This window comes from Drosophila mojavensis, unplaced genomic scaffold, assembly GCF_018153725.1.
Source record: "Drosophila mojavensis isolate 15081-1352.22 unplaced genomic scaffold, ASM1815372v1 contig_151, whole genome shotgun sequence".
NCBI lineage: Eukaryota > Metazoa > Arthropoda > Insecta > Diptera > Drosophilidae > Drosophila > Drosophila mojavensis.
Window position 1 is genome coordinate 1,017,980 of NW_025318684.1, and position 23,099 is coordinate 1,041,078.

General features: G+C 39.0%; 1 protein-coding gene and 2 long non-coding RNA genes across 14 annotated transcripts; 1 reads left to right on the top strand and 2 right to left on the bottom strand.

The window, feature by feature from the left end:
- Positions 1-1,296: 1,296 nt before the first annotated feature.
- On the top strand, positions 1,297-17,819 carry LOC6585812 (procathepsin L). Of its 9 annotated transcripts, XM_044007093.1 has the most exons (6): positions 1,301-1,660; positions 1,726-1,878; positions 2,116-2,502; positions 2,623-2,783; positions 2,993-3,091; positions 11,881-11,952. In XM_044007093.1, coding segments are annotated over exons 1-6 (909 nt in total). In that variant the 5' UTR covers positions 1,301-1,552; the 3' UTR covers positions 11,882-11,952. The 9 variants fall into 9 exon arrangements, with proteins under 9 accessions (XP_043863029.1, XP_043863028.1, XP_002011438.1 ...); XM_044007094.1 differs by lacking the exon at positions 2,993-3,091 and having other exon boundaries at positions 1,297-1,660; positions 11,881-12,296; XM_002011402.4 differs by lacking the exon at positions 11,881-11,952 and having other exon boundaries at positions 1,303-1,660; positions 2,993-3,316.
- LOC122756746 lies at positions 2,846-3,856 on the bottom strand. Its single transcript, XR_006356588.1, has 2 exons — positions 3,327-3,856; positions 2,846-3,260 (listed from the first exon to the last, which is right to left on the bottom strand). It is a non-coding gene; the product is annotated as an uncharacterized LOC122756746 (long non-coding RNA).
- Positions 17,820-22,308: 4,489 nt separating the features above from the next.
- LOC116804615 lies at positions 22,309-23,013 on the bottom strand. 4 transcript variants are annotated; one of them, XR_006356595.1, is made up of 3 exons: positions 22,870-23,010; positions 22,679-22,795; positions 22,309-22,627 (listed from the first exon to the last, which is right to left on the bottom strand). It is a non-coding gene; the product is annotated as an uncharacterized LOC116804615 (long non-coding RNA). The 4 variants fall into 4 exon arrangements; XR_004364619.2 differs by having other exon boundaries at positions 22,732-22,795; positions 22,870-23,009; XR_006356594.1 differs by having other exon boundaries at positions 22,309-22,571; positions 22,662-22,795; positions 22,870-23,009.
- Positions 23,014-23,099: the final 86 nt, after the last annotated feature.

Genomic DNA, 23,099 nt, shown 5'->3' on the forward strand with positions numbered 1-23,099 from the left:
GACTAGGGCTGTCGAATATTTTTAAAATATCGTATCGATAAAGTTTTGAAAAAATATCAATATGATATATGATAAGCAACTTTTAAAAATTTATGTATAATTATTTTTCGATTTTTTTACTGAAATATATCAAAAATATTTTGCATACAAATAATATTGATATTTTGATATTTTCGACAGCCCTGAGTGACCATGTGAGTGTACTGACCATGGCTGGATGCTCTGATGCCGATATGTGGTTCGAAGTCTGTGTTAATGCATGGGTAAAGCTTAGAGGTAGGGTAGTCGAAAATACATATATTAAACTCTCAATACATCAAAAAAATATATTTATATATATCATCGATACGATATTTTAAAATTTTAACAGCCCTCGTTAGATGCAAGCGAATGACACCAAAGTTTAATATAAATGAATGGATGCTTATTTATTTACATATCTACGTTTTTGCTGTTACATTACTAATAACAATCCCTCTTTACCCTTTTTACTAAACTATAACTAACTTAGAACGAGAGAGAGAGAGAGAGAGAGAGAGAGAGAGAGACAAAGAGAGACAAAGAGAGAGAGTGAAAGACAGATAGAGATGATGTCTAAGGTAATGAAGGTACATACATATATTCTTAATATGCTTTATGCCATACCGCAAAGATGGGGCGATTCGCGATAACAAGTTAATGCGCAGCACACGACCCAAATTAAATTTAATAACCAATTAGGCATATTAATTTAGTCGTGTTGTATACACAGTTTAGAAAAGCTGCAGCAGCATTGCCACCATTCAAAGCCACCCCGAAACACTGCAATGCCAATATGCCAATAGGCTTTTCGAAAGGAACGGAAAGGAAGTGTTCAAAGTGTACCGGAGAGAGTCGAAGGTACCTTGGTACAAAGTGCCCAACGTCGAAGAAGCTTTCTGAAATCTTTTTTATACTCATTCACGACAGTGAAACGAGTATATTGGTGTTGTGCAATGCCCGTCTGTCTGTCCTTCTTTCCGTATGAAGGCAGTTTATTTCGGCGCTATGGAAACCAGAGACTTGAAATTTGGAACCCATACTCGTGTATGTCTCCTATTTATAAAGGGTTAAAATATTCCGGCCCCGCCCAGTAGGGGCGTGGCAGTATTAGGGATAAACTTAGCTACTAACTTGCTGATGGGATGTGAGTGAGTATTCTGCAGTTGGTAACGCCCGACTGCAACGTTCATACTTGCTTTCATATACATGTACATATATATAAGATTATATAGATACACATATATATGTATGGGCCTGCTGATTTTTGGCTTTATTGGCAAAAACCAAAAAGTCATTGGTAACAGTTTTGCACGGGCTATGCCGGCCTTAAGAGCTCAAGTCTTGAATCAACTTCATATCGATTCCGAGAAGCCGGCAAGTGCCCAACATTCGTTCGATTTGCATTCGTTTGCTGAGTTGCAGTTTGCGATTTGCAGTTCGCAGTTTGCAGATCGCAATTCGCAATTTGCTCGCATGAGCCACATCCATTTGGGAATATACATTTCGGTATTTCATTTGGCCGAGTGTAACGATGCGACTCGCTGCTGTTTCATTACTTTATTTCGGTCTCGCTGGCCTTTCGGGCCTGGGCCAAAGTGATTCGGGCCAGGCCTACATGGAGCAGTTCGCCCAGTTCAAGGTAAGTGCACAACCGAGTCAATGGCACGCGCTAACTGTGGTTCCTTGCCCCGAGCCGCCGTCTAGGAAGCCAACAACAGGAGCTACATACGCGCGCATGACGAATTGCGTAGCTACAAGGCCTACGAGGAGAACCACCAGATCGTGGAAGCACACAACAAGGACTACGACTCGGGGAGGAGCAGCTTTCGCCTGGCAGCGAATACCCTGGCAGACATGGTAAGCCAAAGATCGAGCTATTCATAATTTCGAGACGGGCCGTGGGCTATACTTGCATGTGGGTCATCCATCTACCAGAAGAAGAAGAAGCTGCCGATGCAGTTGGCATCAATGATGACCGCCTCAAGGCAACGACCGGGGTATTATACATCTCGTGGTCGATCGTTCTCTCTCCTCTCCTGTCAACGATATCATTTAGGAATCCGCCTAATATTCTGCGACGCTTCCAATCCATAGAGCACCGACTCGTATCTAAAGGGCTTCTTACGCCTGCTACGGAGTCCCCCGATATCGGCATCCGATAACATGGTCGATATAGTCGGAGCAACGCTAATGGATAATGTGCCAGATAGTTTGGACTGGCGTAAAAAGGGATTCGCGACTCCGTCGTACAATCAACAGAGCTGCGGCTCGTGCTACGCTTTCAGCATTGCCCAGAGCATTGAGGGCCAAGTATTCAAGCGCACCGGCAGAATCCTCTCTCTGAGTGAGCAGCAGATTGTAGATTGCAGCATATCACACGGAAATCAGGGCTGTACGGGCGGCTCATTGCGCAACACTCTCCGCTATCTACAGGCTACCGGGGGTCTCATGCGATCCGTCGACTACAAGTATGCCTCAAAGGTAAATGGGACATATACATACATACATACATATACATATACATACACATATACATATGCATATACATATACATCTCAGCAGCAGATACTACAGCATTAATAAATGAGTTTTGTATTGCAGAAAGGAGCTTGCCAGTTCGTGAGCGAGTTGGCCGTGGTCAACGTCACCTCGTGGGCCATTTTGCCGGCCAATGACGAGAATGCGATTCAGGCAGCTGTGGCGCATATTGGCCCAGTTGCAGTGTCTATCAATGCGACGCCGAAAACTTTTCAACTATATAGGTAAGGCTGGACCGAGCTATCTTGGAATATCTCAGATGATGATACAACCACAGTGCAATAAGTACTCTAGTTGTGTTTTTACTCATACACATACACATACCACATACACATGGCTAGGTTTATTAGAAATATGTTGAATCGAGCAATATGTTGAGTCGATTTCATTCGTGTCTGGCCCTCTGCTATTTTCTTCTTTTCTCTCCTTGCAGCGACGGAATTTACGATGATGTCACGTGCAGTTCGACTTCGGTTAATCATGCGATGCTGCTGATTGGATATGATAAAGACTACTGGATCCTTAAGAATTGGTGGGGAGAGAAGTGGGGTGAATCGGGCTACATGAGAATGCGTAAGGGCATTAACTTGTGTGGGATTGCCAATTATGCAGCTTATGCAATAGTTTGAGCCACGTGCTACTCCTACAAACATCTCTCTCTCTCTCTCTCTCTCTGTCTCTGTCTCTCACTCCGATGCCATCTACATCATCATGTCATTCAAGCAAGTTAATGAATAAAATCAAATCAACACATAAACATTACATACATACATACATCAGGCGTGTATTTACACCCTTGTCCCTTGTCCAAAGGCTTCATTTAATTTGCATGCCGCAATTTTGTCGGGGAAAGTTAATTAAATTAAAAGCAATATTCACAGTTCGTTGAATTCAAAATACAAAATACGTGTTATGTGCAAATTAGGGGCAGGGTGTCCAAGTCCCCTCCTAGAGGGCTGTTGCTTGGCCAGTGCGCATGTGCTTCGCAAGTGCCACAGAGGCCGTTGCACACGCCTCCGAATTGCGTATCGAGCGCTCCAATTGGCTGACAGCTGCCGCGAGTCATTCGCTCTCTCCCTGTCCCTCACCCTCTACTTCTCGCTCTATCTCTCTCTGTCCCTTCCACTCATGCAGACATTGCTCGAGCAACACTGCTGGGATGCATCCCGATTGGCTGAAATTGCTCAGCTGCTATTTATTCATTGGGCAAGCGTGTTTCATCTTGTTTTGTATTTTTTGTAGACTTGTAGACTTCTGGTTTTCAGAAGGAGTTCAGGTGAACGGAAATGTGTTTTCTATTCAGTTATCATGGTTGTTTCGGGACGCGCGCGATTTCTACAATTTTCGGAACACTTTCGAGATTGATACAAGTAAATATGGTGCTATCTAATTAAAGTGTCAAAATCATTTCAAAAATCAGATGAAATGAAAAACGAAAACAAATGTTTAGTGATCTGCTTATCTAACCAAACAGCGCAACTCTTAATTCAATAAGGCACACGCCCCTGCAATACTTAAAGATTTACACACGTGTAAGATGGTAACTTTCAGTTTTTCTTCTTAAATCTATTCAAACTTCAGATTTTGTAACTAATATTAAGGGTGTATATATTATCGTTAACATCCTCAACTGCCTATCATCATACCTATACGTCAAAGAGATAATCCTACCTTATATTCCAACACGATCAATTGAATGATTCATGATCACGAATGTGATGTCTCTATTAATAGCTTTTATTCCATAACACCATATGCTAGACTCCAATCGAGTATTTAAATCTACAAGATATTCACCTCTTGCCCTGCTCGCCTCCCGCCCTCACTTTCTTCATATTCTTGCAGCTGCTCACTCTATGTTTCCCATTCAAAATGGTAGCTTGAAATGGGAAATCAGGGTATGATGGTTTTGTTAGATGTATGTGAAAGGTATGTAACAGGCTGGAGGAGGTGTGGCAGTCCCCATATAGTATATACAAATATAGTATTGGTCAGCTCAATGAGTTGAGTGGATTAAGGGCTATTCGTCTGTCTGCCACCTGGCTGTCTATCTCTCCGTCTGTCTCTATGTATGAAAGCGTCAATCTCAGATGCTATGCTTGAAGTTTAATTTCGTAGGTCCGTGAATGCGAGGGTAGATCAAGTTTGTGTCTTAAGAAACGATAACTATTTTCGAGTTTTTTAGTTGTTATTGCTGTCATCTAGAACCCTTATTGCAAGTCTGCTATGAAATGCTTATGCAATCTTTAAAGATCAAGTCTCAAAAATTATCATATGCATAGGTTCTTTTGTAATTTATATAAATCTAATTTTCTATACCGGCTACTTAACTATAAAATATTAAATACAATACTTACATAGGCCATATGCGGAACGTTTCATTAGCTTCCGTTAAACACCTCATCGCACGCATACATTTAAACAGGGCTGCTTGTGGGCCTTCTGTGCATTCTATTTTATTCACAATCGTTATCGGATGATATTTGTATTGAACGTTATTTTTTCTACCCTGAAGCTATTGAAAATGGAAAATCAGGGCAACGGGCTGAATTGATCTAGCCATGTCCGTCGTTCCGTACATCTGTTCGTCTGCACCTCAAGACCTCAGAAGATATGAGAGCTAAAGAAATTGTACATGGACACTCGTGCATACCATGCCACTAACCATACAACACATAGACTGGACAAGTAGAGCAAATTATTACCATGGCCGAAAATCTGTATGGAAGAGACTGGTGAACCTCGTAATTGCTCGGCTTGGTCGCTTGAGGCTTGAGCAGTCCGCGGCGAGCGCTTTAACGAGAGGAATACTTTTTCATATGAAGCACCGCAATGCACTGTTTATACCCTGAACCCATTGCAAGTGGGAAATCAGGGTATAATGATATATAATAATGTGAAGTATGTAGCGGGAAAAGGAGTCATCGCAGACCCCATAAAGTATATATTCTTGATCAGCACGACGAATTGAATCGATATAGCCCTATCCGTCTGTCCGTCCGTCTGTATGAGTGCGTCGATCTCAGAAGTTATAAGAGCTAGAGAGCTGAAATTTGGTATGCATACTCGTGTGTACCATAAGTTTATCATATTTTTTTTGATAACTCATCCGATAACTTTTTATCGAGAATAATCGAAAAATTGATTTTGTTTTTTTCAGCCTAATTTGAACACTTTTAGACCTAGAAACTTCAGATTTACTGTGTATATACAGTTGATCGATACGAAGATTTTCAGATGTAATTTACAGATTTCGGATAGCACGTGCTTATACGTACGTATGGATGCGTGTGTATGCATATGTGCATAAAAGAAGTGCAGAATGAGTAGAATAGCAGCTTAGAGGGTTCAGGCCTTCTTACTTGTTTTTCTTTACCCTCTCTCCCCGTCTATGCTCTCTCCCATCCCATATGTATGAACATTCGTGCATCAGGTCACGAAAATTGAAATTGAAGAAATTTCTTCACGATGATCCCCGTGTTGGAAGTTATAGCCTGTGGATACCACTCCTCCTTCGCCAGTAATTAACAAGTAAGAAAGCTCTAGTCGAGACTGCTCGACTACGATATCCCCTGAGCCCATCGAGCAATGGCTATTTCAAAAGCCATTGTGCAAAAGCACAAGTCTCTAGTAATTGAAATACGCCTCTTACAAATATGTGGGTGAGTGGGTGAATATAGAATGGCGCGAGCCTGATGACGCGCAGTGTATATACGCCCACTAGGGTCGTGGCAAATCAGACCTAAAGATATAGTGATTTTTCAAATTCTGATATATTTTGGACAGTATTGATGCTAGAGACGTGAAATATGATATATACATATATGTATATACTCAGGCTGACCACCCAAGACCAAAGAGCTGAGGCGGATATATGTCCTCCCACAAGGGGCGTGGCAAACCGCAAAAGTTTATATCTCTAAACCATACAAGCTGGATAGTTATAATTGTTACGCCATTTTAGGGGCGCGGTATTTATCACATTTTTAGAGCGTAAGCATCATTTTGCAGTTAGGTTACCGTTAGCCAGTTCTGCGAACTGACCAAAAATGAGGTGTCTACGCCCAGTAAGGGCTTGGCATATCGAAAAGAACTGAATTTTCTACAATATTAGAGCTAAACTACTAATGATGGGATGGGATGTGAATGAGTATTCCGCAGTCCGTAACGCCCGACTGCAACGTTCTTACTTGTTTTTCAATGAAAAGGACCGCTTAAAGCCAGTATTTTTGTTTTTCATATGCGACGCCATATTCAATTTGCTAGCACTTGTTAGACTCATTCACGATAGTGAAATGAGTATATTGGTTTTGTGCAATGTCCCGTCTTGCTGTCCGTCCGTCTGTCCGTATGAACGCAAAGCTAGAGACTTGAAGTTTGAAACACATACTCACGATTTATAAAGTGTTAAAATTTTTCGATCCACCCACTAGGGGCGTGGCAAATCAGACCTGAAGATATAGTGATTTTTTGAATTCTGCTATATTTTAGGCACTATTGATGCTAGAGATCTAATCTACGCGGGTTGACCACCCAAGTCCAACTAGTTATGGTAGATATATGTCCGCCCATGGGGGGCGTGGCAAACCGCAAAAGTTTATTTCTCCTACAGTTTAAGAGCTAGAAGCTTCAAATTTGGTTAGTTGAGTTAGTAATAATAATTTTTAAGCCTCTTTAGGGGCGTGGCACATCGAAAAATACCCTGTAATTTTCACATTTTTTGAGCGTAAGAATTCAAATTTTGCATTTAGGTTACCGATTGCACACTAGGGGCGTGGCAGTCCCGAACGGCTAGAAAGTCCAGAAATCAATCGAAATTCTAAGGATGTGAGAAAAGGCGCCCTTCTGTCTGTACGCATAGAATAGACGATGAGTGTGTGCACATGTATAGGAAAATCGCGCTGATCTGCTGCTAGCTTGAAGCCGGTATCCAATATATGGATATAAATATATAATAAAAATCAAAATTGTATAAATTATATATGTATGTAATTTGAATGCAGTGATGCAATGATCAGAGCCATAGCTATCGATGATTTTCCAATTTTAATGGGATCATGCCCTGTTTTTTGTTGCGCACTAGACTTGGAAATTGCACTATATACTCTGGTTGACAGCGTTTGGGCTGTGAATGAGTCTTCTGCAATCGGTATCGCCCGACTATAACGTCTTATTGATATTTTGATATATTTTAGACATCCCTAGTTCAGGGTATAAAAATATGTTAGTAGAGCATATTTTTATTGACTTTGAAATTTTTGGCTGGGGTTGACCTTTCTGGAGAAATTCCCATATATATTCTTGATCAGGGTGACGAGCTGAGTTGATTTAGCCTATCCGTTTAACTGTCAGAAGATATACTATTATATCTTTTGAGATCGACGAATTTTTTGTTTGGTAGGCTCGTGTATGTCCCGCGCATTTGAATGTTAATGTGCAGGCTAAGCACAGCGACCACCAAGGTCTTTGGTTGCGCCAATGTGTCTCAATGAAGTAGTAATAATTAAGTAATGAAAAAATAGTCATGAGAATGAGACCGGCTCCATGCCCTATAGGAGGAATTGAAGAAGAATATCCTTCCCTAAGCAAGGGGAACGGTGCACGAATTACTCGGAATGGAATGGGTGCACCATATGGGGTATTATGAGATGGAATACTCGATTGTCCAAATAAAATGAGAGCTATATACTCGGTATATATTTATATTCGGTTACTTGAAACAAGTGTCAGTCCGAACTATGGCTACTTTTCCGCAGGATTCACATGCGAAACGATCTCTTCTCTCCTTCGTAGGGCAGGCATTTAATTTATTAATTGGAACATACTTCAAACTAAATGGCTTAATCGGTTTAATGGAGCTCTCCACTCTATGGCGACGAGTGGGCACACAGGTTTTAACAGGCTTACCTGTACGCTTATCTGTGAACAGAACAGTCACTTGTAATTAGGCAAAGTAAACTCAATTATCTGCGCATTTCATTTTCAAATGTTAATCGCCCAGCAATTTAACCCAATTAAATATGCATGATGTTTTACGTGTAAACAAAAGACCATCGACAGCGGCAACAACAACAACCAGCAATTGAGTGTGGAATAACGCTTACCCGCCCCCATTTGGAACACCTTCTATTCTATTTGCCTGTTGACAGTAACCACTCAGCCGAATTATTGCCAACTCATCAGTGGGTATTTTAGTCTTTATCTGCCTATCTCTCTTGTTCTCTCTCTCTCTCTCTCTTTCTCTCTCTCTCTATCTGTATATGTCTGTTTATACCCCTTATGCTTGTCAAAGAACACATGCTTTCAAATTTCAAACCACCCTCGGGCAAACGATTGGGTTTGCCCCAAACTGTAATCGTTTTCAATTTGAATAGAGACTATCTATGGTATAAAGTACAATATACATAAATACATATAACCTCATCATGTATATATATATATATATATATATATATATATATATATGTATATGTGTGTTTTTATAAGCTCGTTTTTCAGTCTTTGCTTTTTACATATCCTGTAATTCATTGCAATTTGCAAAAGGTAGATGCTATATGTATGAAGATCATACATACGTACTTGAAATCTATTTGCTTCAATTTGATATGCCAAAATTACAGGTGCTAATTTGCCTTAATACTTTTAGAATTGAATTTTGAAATAATAATATGCTACTATTAGCATTTATTATTAAGTTTTTCGATTATTATGCTGAGTCGATACAGCCCTGTCCGTTTGTCCGTCCGTTCGTCCGTATGAGCAAACCAATCTCAGAAGATATAAGAGCTAGAGAAACCTCGATAGCTCATCCGATAACTTTTTATCGAGAATAATCGGAAAATCGACTTTGTTTTTCCAGCCTAATTTGAACACCTTTAGACATGGAGACTTCAAATGAATACGAAGATTTTGTGATTTACAGATTTTGGATACCACGCCCCCTTTGCCCCAAATTTTCAAGTACTAGAGACTTGTGCTTTGGAATGTACACACATTCTAACAATATGATCACGCTCTGAAGGTTTCATAAGGATAGTCTTACTACAAGAGAAATTAATCAACTAATAAATTCTCATAATATTGCCCACACTGCAACGCAGCCCAAGCGCAGTCGCTGCTTACTGCGACTTGGAATATCAGCTTCGAGGGTTCAGGGTATCTCCTAGTCGAGCAGTCTCGACTGGATCCTTCTTAATTGTTTATGTTCTGGGTGGAGCTTTCATCTTAAAAGTTCTATTTTGTGCGTACTGGGTAGCAGTAAGTCGATCAGCTTTCCGATAGTCATTCGTAAGTTGAAATATGAACCCTGTGCAAGCAATTACGGAGTCGAGTGAAGTCCGGCACAACAACAACAACAACAACAACAACAGCCACACGCCCTTTATAAACAAAATTACACAATTTAAGGTAATTGTATTCTCACTGCAAACGTGTTGCGTAAGTTTCAGTTAACTACAAATTTACACATACATACATACATAAATGCGTATGTACACATGCATATAAATACATTTACAAGTGACACCTGACAAAGTGGTGTTGGATGTTGACCGAGGAGACCTATTGCATTTATGTACATATGTGCTATCCATTATAATCCTCAGAAATACTGAGATAATGCAACTTTTATTATGCTGAAATTTAACTAAATACAAACAAACCGAATCGAATGAATCACAATCAATTGTTAAGATATCCATTCAGTCGATCTTCACTTAGTCGCCACAGATGTTGCTCCTAATCATCAATATGTCTACATGTGTATATATGTACATATATTCTACTGCAGCCATTTCCATTCGGATTTTTAATAAAAATTCACAATTTTACTTAACTATATTGCCTGCCGTTCGTTATATAATGATATTTTGATCATTGGCTAGCATAATTAATAATTATTATTATTGCCAAAGTGTATCAGCTCTAATACATAAATCGTTTTAAAATATGGAAAACAACCCCGCTTAGAAATCGGCAGCCTTGGGCAAAGCCCGCCTCCCCCGACTTTATTGTTCGCTGACTAACTAAGTACATCTGCCACATTGTTGGCAATCTGGTCTGTTTTTTCAAACACTAACATAATTTTGTCATTATTTACGTCACTGGCTTGTAATTCGTTCAACCCTCTGGTGGCTTGCGCCCTCGCCCCTCTTCGTCTCTCGCTAGCGAAGTTAAGAAGTCCTGCAATCATTTGTTTCGTTTCCCATAAGGGAAACATTGGCATTAAGCTTAACAATCTGTACATTGTTACTGTTTCGTGTTTTCGTGTAACCATATTATCTTTAACGAATTGTCTCTAGGGACAATCTTCCTTTCAATTATGCCATTCACACGCATAATATAATTGAATGTGCCAGCGTTTCCATACAGAATGGGCGTTCCTCGCGCAGATTGAATACATTTATTTCAATCTTTAAGGTATATATATATATATATACGACGAATAAGATGCAACAAACTATTCAAAACGCCGTGATAGAACATTGAATTGCACATTGCACTCTCACGAGTTGCTTGGAGTCATAAGAACGAATGAGCATCGACTTCTCTAAACGGGATTGTAAGGGTGGTGGCTCCTCTGGGGCCTCCCATTCGACACTTTGGCGGTTCTGGAAGCCTCACCAATTACAAAATGTTTCGGTAAACGGTTTACCGATATTACAAAAAAATTTGACTTTAGCTCTTTGGTCGATACGTGATTAGTAATGTATTTCATAATTAGCAATGAAAGATGACTGATAAGCAATAATTAGTGGTTAGTTATGAGAGGCTAGAAATGAGAGATGTGTGATAAAAGATTGCAGATAAGAGATAACAGAGTAATAAAAGATAAGGACTCAAAGTTAAGAGAGGACAGATGAAATGAGGGCTGAGTGAAAAGAGATCCTCTCTTCTCTCTTTAACAACAAGAATTAAGTTCTTCCTATTTATAATTAATTCTGTTAGTTCATAGAAGCGACACACTTGGAACTTATTTGTACATACAAATGTGCATTTACTATATTTACACATATTTTTGGTACCATCCTCGCATAAAGTGTTGAGAATTTCCGGAAAAGCTGGAAAAAGTAGTAAGTCGAGCTCAAAGTAGATAGTAGCTTGGAAAATCAGTAAAAACTATATATTTCAGAGCCTTTAAGCTAAGTTTGCCTAAATTCTATTCCTCATAGTCTATTAGTTATTAGCCTATTTTATCCATCACATACAACAATATACCGCCAGACATACGAATTTCTGTTGGATCAGCTTGGGAGCTGTAGGAGGGCATTGTTAAATGATGACGAGTATAATCTTTATAGATTTTTGGTTTTCTTTTTTCAGAAATTGCACTAAATGGCATTCCCAGAGTCAATACAGAAATCAACTCGGTCTTCAACTCCAGCCAATGGAATGGAAAGCAGCCAAATAGCCGTATCCCCCAAATCGAATCATGTGCGTTGACTTTTACCAAAAATACACACAATTATTGGAATCGTATAGCAAATAAATGAAAACAACATCGACTTGTCCCGTTTAGGGTGTGTGAACAGGGCCCGAAATGAAAGTAGACGAATGTTTCCCTGAGGTATTGTAGACTACGTGCCTTGATTCTCTATTCAAAGCAAACACAAAGAGACAACGAAGTTTTTCTCCCACTTAAGCAATAAATAGGATATATATAACTTATTTGCCTATCTAACTTCTGTTTTAATACCCTGAACCCTTGAAAATGGGAAATCAGGGTATAATGGTTTTGTGAAAAAGTATGTAACGGGCAGAAGGAGGCGTGGCAGACCCCATAAAGTATATATATTCTTGGTCAGCACGAACTGAATCGATATAGCCCTATCCGTCTGTCCGTCCGTCTGTATGAGTGTGTCGATCTCAGAAGTTATAAGAGCTAGAGAGCTGACATTTGGCATACATACTCGTGTGTACCATACGCAGTACAAGTTTATCATATTTTTCGATAACTCATCCGATAACTTTTTTATCGAGAATAATCGAAAAATTGATTTTGTTTTTGTCAGCCTAATTTGAACACTTTTAGACCTAGAGACTTCAGATTTACTGTGTATATACAGTTGATCGATACGAACATTTTAAAATTTACAGATTTTAAATACCACGCCCCCTTCGCCCCCAATTTGTAAAAAACGCATTGCAGTCGCTGCTTACTGCGTAGTTAGCAGAGCGTGTTCTTACGCGTTATTGCGTGAGTGTGGATGCATGTGTTTACATACAGTGACATACTAAATTATTGGCACAGCAAGGTTTTTAAACTTTATAGCAATTTTTCAAATATTTTGAAACGTTTTTTTAATGAAACAAAAAATGCAACCAAATAGAATAGGGAATTTATTAAATGATACAACAAAAAATATTCCGAAAAACTTCATCGTATATTTTTTAAAAATTCAATAACCAAAAATAAACCTCGATTTTGCTGAACAAAATTATTGGCACACTTAGTATTTTTTGTTTTTGTTTTTTTAACACTTTGGCCGAATGGGCAAAATCATTTTGCATTTCACTATATGTTATGTTTATTTATTTAATGCTTCGCAAATTTGAATTTTAATAAAGAAAATTTTGTAAGAATTCAGCATATTTTTTTATATTTCTTAATAATGGCACCTAAGCTAAAAGAGACATCGATAGCTCAGAGGAAAATCATCCTGCATTGCACGATCAAGTCAAATTTTATGCTTAAACTGGAGAGATAATGGAAAAAAACCGAATTTCTTTTCGAAGCTACGTGCAACGCTCCAAGGAAGCCCGCAATCTGCTAGGTTCATAAACATACAGATCGGCTTAAGTTGTTGAACAGCCACGAATGCAGGAAAATCGTTCGAAAGGTGCAAGTGAATCCCATAATAACATCTACACAGATTGCTGCTGAAGCTACAAAAGAAATGGGGAAGGATATGCACCCGATCACGATACGAAGAGTACTGCACAAGGCCAAATACAAAGTGCGTGTGGCTAGACGAAAACCGTGCATCAAGGTGCTTATAAAAAGAAGCGTTTGGACTACGCTAAGGAAAATTTTAGCAAGCCATCTGATTATTGAAGTCAAGTCTTCTTCTGTGATGAGTGGAAATTCAATATATTTCGATCGGATGGGCGTTAAACTGGGTAGAGAATGCCGAGTACTTCGTTTCACAAAAACAATATTACGCCAAGCGTTAGGCATGGTGGTTGTGGGGTGATGGTCTGGGGTTGCATATCTGCTGCAGGTGTGCCCGAATTGGTATTTGTAGACGGTATAATGGACAAACATTTGTATCTAAATATTTTGAGTGATAACCTTTAAAAAATTCCGAAAAGCTACAACTACCAAGCTCGTTCACATTTCAACATGACAATGACCCCAAGCATTCTGCCCATATCGTCAAAATATGGCTGGCGTATAATACCGCCCATGTGTTACCGCACGCACCACTATCTCGCTTTTGGAAAGAATTGGATAGGCGCATCTCAAAACGGGTAATAATAAAACAAGCCGACCTAAAGCAAGCTCTTATTGGGATGGCAAAAAATTAGTAAAGACGTCACTCAAAAATAATTTTTTTCGAAGCCAAACCTATTATCAGCCATTATTAAAGTTTTAAGGATACATACCCAATGTTATTTATAGTTATTATCAATTTTTTTCATAACATTTTTATGTTTTATAATTTTTTTTTTTTTTTTTTTGGTGTGCCAATAATTTTGTTCAGCTAAATCGAGGTTTATTTTTGGTTATTGAATTTAAAAAAAAAAAAGTACGTTGATGTTTTGACTGTATAATTTAATAAATACCCAATTCTATATAGTACATTTTTTGTTTAAAAAACAATTACAAAATTGCTTTCAAGTTTAAAAAGCTTGCTGTGCCAATAATTTAGTTCGTCACTGTATATGTGTGCATAAAAGAAATGCAGAATGATTAGAATATCCGATTGGAGGGTTCAGGGTATCTTCTAGTCGAGCAGTCGAGAGCCTTCTTATTTGTTCATGTTTTTTTTATTATTACTTCAAATACTTAGCAGCTCTGGTAGAACTTTAGATATCGCGTGCTCAGTTGAAATATCCTGACTTGAGGGAGTACACCGTCATACATTGCCATTTCGTATCCTTGACAGTGAAAAAATGAATTATTTGAATAATAATAAATTATAATAATTATGTAGTCTTTTAATAATTAGTTTGCGTTTGCTCTGTTTTAGGTAAGCTCCGTAATGCTTTATGGTATACCCATAGTATCCCTGTACATTGAAGGTCAAGAGCGCCTGTGCTTGGCCCAGATTTCCAACACACTTTTGAAACAGTTCAGCTATAATGAGATCCACAATCGACGCGTGGCACTGGGTATAACGTGCGTGCAGTGCACGCCCGTCCAACTGGAGATACTACGCAGAGCTGGTGCTATGCCCGTCAGTTCCCGACGCTGCGGGATGATAACGCGGCGAGAGGCGGAACGGCTCTGCAAGAGCTTTCTGGGTGATAATACACCGCCTCGGCTGCCCGATGATTTTGCATTTAGCGTACAGCACAAATGCGCGTGGGGCTGTCGCGGATCGTTTCTGCCCGCACGTTATAATTCGTCGCGTGCGAAGTGCATTAAGTGCAGCTATTGTGGAATGTTCTTCTCGCCAAATAAATTCATTTTCCACTCGCATCGCATTACCACCAACGATCGATATGTACAGCCGGATGCAGCTAACTTCAATTCCTGGCGTCGTCATATGACTTTGACTGGCCACAGTCATGATGAGAAGATAATTCACGCTTGGGAAGATGTTAAGGCAATGTTTAATGGTGGCACAAGGAAGAGGCTTGTAAGCTGCAATAACAACAACAATAACAACAGCAATAACAACAACAACAACAACAACAGCACCAGCAACAACAATAGTAGCCGCAGTAATAGCGGTAACACCAATTGCAATCCAAATCAAAATTCACCAGCACTAGATCAAACACCAATCCACAATTCGTCGTCCATTAGCCGCGAGACGAAGACGACCCTTGAAGAAACGCTTTGCACTACCACGACGATGTCGAAACGACCCATGAATCAGCAATATAACTATAGCACAGTAGCAGCTGCGGCTGCGGCAGCTGTTGTTGGTGTTGGCGTTGGTGTAACAGCAGTTGCTGGCTTCAATTTACATCGGTCAACTGTATTATCGCCACTGCAGTCGCTCCGCAACGAGCACGATTTATCAATAGTGCCGCTGTCACGAAACTTTGTTGTTGACTATACGATGTGGCACCAGCAGCAGCAACAGCAGCAGCAACAGCATCAGCAACAGCAGCAGCAGCAGCAGCAGCAGCAGCAGCAACAAAGTCAATCATTAAAAAAGTTGAATAGTAACGATGCCATAAATGAGTCTTGTCCATGGATCAGAACCGACTTAAGCAATCTGCAACAACCATTAAATGAGATTAAAAATGAGCCACGCACATCGGCCAACTATCGCAAAGTTCATGATGAGCCCACGGACTTCAATATACCATCAATATTGAGTTGCTCAGCTTTCAAACCAGTTGTCGCCTCGACTGCAATTATGTCAACTTCGCTGTATGCAGCGCGATCAAATGATTCGATTAACAATGTTTACATAAGTCCAACGCAAACAACTACTGTATTCACCCACAACAGCATTACAACTGAAAGTTTGCCAACAGGTGCAATAATTAATTCAACATCAGCTGCACAAGTGGAGCAGTTGAACGAAAATAATGTCAATCGTCAGATGAGAGCCGTAGAGCCTGTGTGTACTAGAAATACAGATGAAGATGACGATAATGATGATGATAATGATCCCGATAAATATCATGATAGCCATAGTGGGCATGTTGCCGATGATGATGACGAAGTTGTCGACATTGAGACGACAGAAGATGATGCTTTACTCGTAAATGAATCAATTAACATTTGCCCTGATGATATTAGCTCGCTCAGTACAACCCAATCCCAAGCACACTCCCTTTCACATTCAGAATCAGCAAGCCCCAACGACGATGTTGATGTCGATGGCATTACAACCGATGTTGAAGATGAGATTGATTACAAATCAAACAGTTGCTCAAATTTTCATCTTCACAACCATGAAATATATAAGCTAACATCTATGTCCAGAAATGCTGACATAAAAAAAAATGTTGAGGTACTTCAGATTTATATATTATTTACTTCAATTTATTGTAGTCTTTTTAGCATCGACCTTTGAGCCTTTTGAAAATGGGAGTCCTTGCCGAAATGTACATTCATATTAGGATGCAGAACATGAACCATGTTTATTGGTGTATCCAAGTCCGTCTATTTGTCCGTAAGAGTGCAAAACACAAAAGAAAGAAAGAAAGTGATGGAGAGAGGGGAGAGAGAGATTGGGATTTGTTATTCAAAATGTATATCATACACAGAACGAGAATTTTGAAGATTCGAATTATCATATCCCCAATATTTGCAAATTTTCAGTTTTTACATAATAGAGACTTGTGATTTGAGAAATATATGTATATAATATATGTGTTTATTTCATTGTCGAAGTAAAGAAATCTTAACTCAGGACAATATGTTTTATAGGAACGCTTTTGTGTGTGAATGTGTTGTTTGTTGTTAGTGGATTGCTGATAAACGGGGCAGTATTATTGGGTGGGGAACATATTTTACTGACTGGCGAGGAATATAGTTTCATTTGTCGCCATATCTACACTTCATTAAGGTTGAACCAGTTATATTTATACAAATATTTTTCTTGATATTGATTTTCTTTTAGAATTCAAGTGGGTTTAATGGACTGAAGAGATTGTCGCGCCGCAAGTACTCAATGAGCCAACAACGTCAATTTTTCAAAAAGAATTTGTCGAAAATTGATAACGATAAGATATTTTGTGGACAATCTAGCCTGCATAACGTTCCACAGCGAGTTACGTTCCCAGTATTTTTTAGATCCCATTTGAGCTCATTTCGAAATCGCCAAAGTCAAAACCAACACCAAAGACCACCGAGCCCCTTTAATACGCATAGAACATTATATTGTTGTGATTCTACAGCGCGATCAATTGAAAATGGCATCGAATAAAAATGCTATTAAAAAACCTTATTTAAATAACCTTATTTAAATATTAAAAATCCGTTTTAAGTATATATATACATACACCCATATATATATCCCGATTGAACATGTTAAGGTCCAATAAACATTAGATCCAAATAAAACTAAGGATTGTTTTTCAATTGAAAATAATAGCATATTACAATCATCCACCACCAAATTCACAAACGATTGAATAGAAATTGCTATTATTGGTTGCTCTAATTTCAGCAGGTAAGAAAGCGTTAGAAAAATGTAATGTAATTTAATTTAAATTTTGTGCAAATTATCTAATAATAAAACAGGTAAAAGTGCTCTAGTCGAGACTGCTCGACTAGGATGTACACATACTACGTATGGTATACACGAGTGTGCATGCAAATTTTGATTTCTTTCCGGCTAGAGGTAACTTTTTGTACTTTAGAAAAAGGCGTTCCCTGTGAATAAGAATCATGGGACTGTCTATCCATTAAACCAAAATGTAAGCAAGTAAGGACATTGCAGCCGGGCGTTACCAATTGCAGAATAGTCATTCACACCTCAAACGCTGTCAACCCGAGTGTATAGTGCAATTTTCAGGTTTCTAGTGCGCAGCAATAAACCTGATCCCATTAAAATTTGTAAATCATCGATATCTAATCCCTTTTATGTCTACTACATCTTTGCAGCTAGGATCTCCAAATTACATGTATAATTTATGCAATTTTGGTTTTTGCTATATTTCGGATACCGGCGCCAGCTAGCAGAGGATCAGCGCGATTCAGCTAATCATGTGCACACATCCATCGTTTATTCTGTGCTATAGCGCGCTCTCTAGCATATTGTGGATTTTGACTGATTGATTTGCAGATTTTTCAGCCGTTACTTTAGTTTTGTGAGATGAAGCTGTAGCACTAAGCAAACAAAGCAGTGACGTGGATGGTAAAGGCAACGCAGGGTATGTTGGAGTAGCGAGGGTTCAAAACCTCTCCAGTGTTATATGTTTTTCATACAAATTTCGTTTAATAAACTGTATATTTCATTGCGAAAGCGCCACTTAATATATTTTATATTATACCCTGAACCCATTGAAAATGGGAAACCAGGGTATAATGGTTTTGTTGAAATGTATGTAACAGGCAGAAGGAGGCGAGGCAGACCTCGCGTCGATTGGCGATTTCAAATACTCGAGGCTTGTGCTTTGGCAAATGCATGCATATCCATGTTGTAATCATAATCATGAAGATAGTTCACCCACAAGAAAAGTTATCAAACAATTAAAATTCCATAGTAAGCTCACATGCAGCCAATGCGTGTTTATGCGTGCGGTCGTGCGTATGTCTGTGTGTGTGCGTTTGTGTGTCCATGTGCGATTAATTATTGAAATATCAGTTGCTCAAAGGTTTCAGGGGATCTCGCAGTCGGGCAGTCTCGACTAGAGCTTTCTTACTTGTTTTTTGAGACGGATTATAAACATATTGTGGGGAAAAAATACAAACAAAAATCAACAAAATTGATATATCGATATTTTTAAAGTTGCATATAAAATAGCAGATTGATATTATTTCAAAACTTAAAATATAATCGAAACGATATTTTCAAAATATTCAACAGCCCTAATATATTTTCTTATTTTTTCTTTTCGAGCATTTTTATAAGTTTAAACTTGTTTCTTCTCAAATAACCAATGCTAATACATATGTATATAATTACATGTTTAAACAACGCGGTTGGTTAAATAGAAAGATAACTTTATTTTAATGACATTGGAGTAGAATAAGTTTCTCCTTGTGATGCTGATTTACAGCTAAACACAAATTCTAAGCTCACTATGCAATGCGTCGGCGTTGGCAGCTATAAAGCTCCAGCATCGGATGACATTGCCGTTACAAAGATCTAGGTGGCCTGATCCATCAGTTACACTTATAAAGTAAAGCCTTCAGTGGCCTGATTATGCAGTTTCTTGTAAAAGCTTTAAGTGGCCGTAACTTCGCTTGCGAGCTTTAAGCTCCACAGCGGCTTAACCTATCTCTCTTATATATGCATACGAAATACTCAGATTTGTTGGAGTATGACGAATATGTATGACTATATAAATACATATCTATGTACATAAGTCTGGACACATATGTAATTTCAAGCATTCCAGCCTTTCTTATACACGCGCTAATTTGTATGTGTGTACGTAGATATGTATGTATGTACAGTCGCCTCTCGTTATTTCGAAATTCGAGAGACTCGAATTATCGCATTTTTATACCCTGAACCCATTGAAAATGGGAAATCAGGTTATAATGGTTTTATGAAAAGTATGTAACAGGCAGAAGGCATCATCTCAGACCCCATAAAGTATATATATTCTTGATCAGCACGACGAGCTGAGTCGATATAGCCCTGTGTGTCTGTCCGTCCGTATGAGCAAAAGGATCTCAGAAGATATAAGAGCTAGAGAGCTGAAATTTGGCATGCATACTCGTGTATACCAGAGGCAGTACAAGTTTATCATATTTTATCGATAAATCATCCGATAACTTTTTTATCGAGAATAATCGAAAAATCGACATTGTTTTTTCAGCCTAATTTGAACACTTTTAGACCTGGAGACTTCAAATTTGCGTTGTATATAAATTAATTGGATACAAAGATTTTGTTATTTGCAGATTTTGGATTCCACGCCCCATTCGCCCCCAATTTATCAAGTACCATTTCAAGTACTAGAGACTTGTGCTTTGGAATGTACACACATTTTAACCATATGATTACGCTCTAAAAGTTTCATTAAGATCGTATGTCTACAAAAGAAATTATTCAACAAATAAATTCTCATAATATTGCCCACATTTCACTGCAGCCCAATCGCTGTCGCTGCTAACGGAGCAGCTTATAAGTGCATGTGTATGTATATGTGCATAGAAGAAGTGCAGAATGATTAGAATATCAGCTTGGAGGGTTCAGGGTATCTCCTAGTCGAGCAGACTCGACAGGAGCCTTCTTACATGTTTAAATATTAAATGGTTCGAAATTTTTGAGGGAATATAAATTAAACTTGGAATTATCAAGGGTTTTTAATTACCTGCTGACATATTTGGAATGTATGTTCAAAGTATTCTTTGTAAAGAACACAATTATACGGTTTTGTTTCGAAGCCATTGGTGCTGCTCAGACTTTTCAATCATTTATCCAATGAGGCTCTCGCTACCTTAACTGACACCTCTGCCATAGGTTCTGATGTATCGTCTTCATCTTCATCGTTGCTCTTTTCATTCGTATCTGTCGCAGATAAAATTTCTTTTGCAACTTCGCTTTTCTTCTCACCCCCTTCTACTTTTTCAATGAATTTCTTCTATACAGCAATCGTCAAGCCAGCGAATTCATGCGCCATCTGGAGGGCATCCCTCCTCGGGTGGTTACCGCAGAAGTCCAGGCCAAAATTGGACAGCTCTAACGGTGCAAGAACCCAGGCTATGACGTTATTGATACAGTAACTATCAAGTGCCTGCCGCCAAGGGCAATCGAACATATTGCCGACATCTTTAACGGTATCTTATTGCTTTGTCACTTCCCCTCCCAGTGGAAGTGTGCCGAAATAATATTGATACCCAAGCCAGGCAAGCCCGAACATGATACGGCCTCCTACCGTCCCATCAGCCTCCTGGCCACACTCTCCAAGGTATTCGAGAGAATACTTCCTCGTTCCCGAGCATCAATTCGGCTTTAGAGCTCATCATGTAACTCCACAGGATAGTAGAAAAAATTCTACTCGCCTTCGAAAACTAGCATTATTGCTCTGCTGTCTTCCTTGATTTAAAACAGGTTTTGGATGGCATGTGGCATTTAGGCCTTCTTTATAAACTTAAATTGAGGCTCCCCGCACCGATATACCGCCTTCTGGGGTGGTATCTGAGAAATCGGGGCTTATACGTAAAGCATGACAATTCTTGCTCTGATATTGGAGACCCGCAGGGCAGCGTATTGGGCCCAATTCTCTACACACTATTTACCGCGGATCTCCCACAACTGGATAATGACATGCTCCTCGCCACCTACGCAGATGACACATCCTGCATTGCCTTTTCGCATTGCCGATTTGCTGCAACTACAGCTGTCACTTATAGAGCCGTGGCTAAGGAAATGGAACATCGCAGTAAACACCGAAAAATGCAAACACATTAGCTTTGACACCCGACGAATGAACTAACAGTAAATCTAAACGGCACAATGCTTCCGAAGGCAGATACGGTCAAGTACTTGGGACCCACGCAGCAAAATGCACAGGCTACTTGGTCGTAAGTGGCAGCTCAGCGATAAGAACAAGCTCATGCTGTACAAAATCATCTTGAAGCCCGTCTGGACATATGGCATTTAATTATGGGGAACGGCCTCCCATTCTAATATTGAAATACTTCAACTGTTTCAAAACATGTTCCTGCGCCGTTCTGTGGATGCTCCACCATACGTCTGTCCTACACAGAGACCTCGGTATTACTTACGTGGAAGATAAAGCAAGCAGATTCAGTAAGGTAGTTTCAGGGGGACATAATTCGAATTATAAAGAGATTATGAAGATTATGAGATTATCGAGAGTCTACTGTCATATTCTAAGAATTTCAATGGCGATTGATTTGTCTTTACATTGTTTTTCAATTTCCAGCCGCTACTCTGGCATTTGTTTGTTATATGGCGTCTTAATTACTATTCTACATTATTATTCATATTATTCATTTTAATTACTATTCTGCATTATTATACATTAAAGTATTCCACGCATATAAATTTCTTAGTTGGGCGCTACAAGTTCCGATTCGCCACGCCTCTAGTGGATAGAGGAGGATTAATAGAGGAGGATGCCATTAACTCAATTATCCAAATTTGAAGCTTCTCGCTCTAAAACTGTAGGACATATAAACTTTTGCTGTTTGCCAAGCCCCCTATGGCCGCAGATATATCCGCCATAGCGTTTCGGTCCTGGGTGGCCAACCCGAGTATATATAAAATATTTCAGGGTTCTAGCATTAATAGTGCTAAAATAAAGCAGAGATTGAAAAATCACTATACCTTCCGATACGACTTACCACGCCCTTAGTGGCATATCAGAAAATAAATTTTCCGATTTATGTTGTTTTACCTTCAATTTTGCTTTGGAATAAAAGATAAAAAAAAGTGGATTTTGATATATGAAATATTGCTCTCTGTGCAGAAAAAAAAAAACATTTATCAGCATTTGACATTTATTTCTGAAATTTCTTGGGGGGAATCGAATTACTTTTAATCGAGAGGCATGCAGTCATAATAATAATAATCTAACATTGTGTCATGGTCATTGCCAGTCGGTGATTCGACTAATTAAAAACTGTATTCAAAAACATTAAATAATATTTTATTAAGCTACAACACTGACCAAAGAACACTGTTCTCTTGTTAGTACTACAATCAAGGAGTGCGACATACAAAAGCTGATATATATATAAATATCGGATGACTGTTAAATATATC

Coding starts and splice junctions, on each gene's coding strand:
- LOC6585812 (XM_044007089.1), top strand. CDS start 11,893: ATGGCATTCCCAGAGTCAATACAGAAATCAACTCGGTCTTCAACTCCA. Junction 11,992..14,750: donor TATCCCCCAAATCGAATCAT/GTGCGTTGACTT, acceptor GCTCTGTTTTAG/GTAAGCTCCGTAATGCTTTA. Junction 16,698..17,309: donor ACATAAAAAAAAATGTTGAG/GTACTTCAGATT, acceptor ATTTTCTTTTAG/AATTCAAGTGGGTTTAATGG.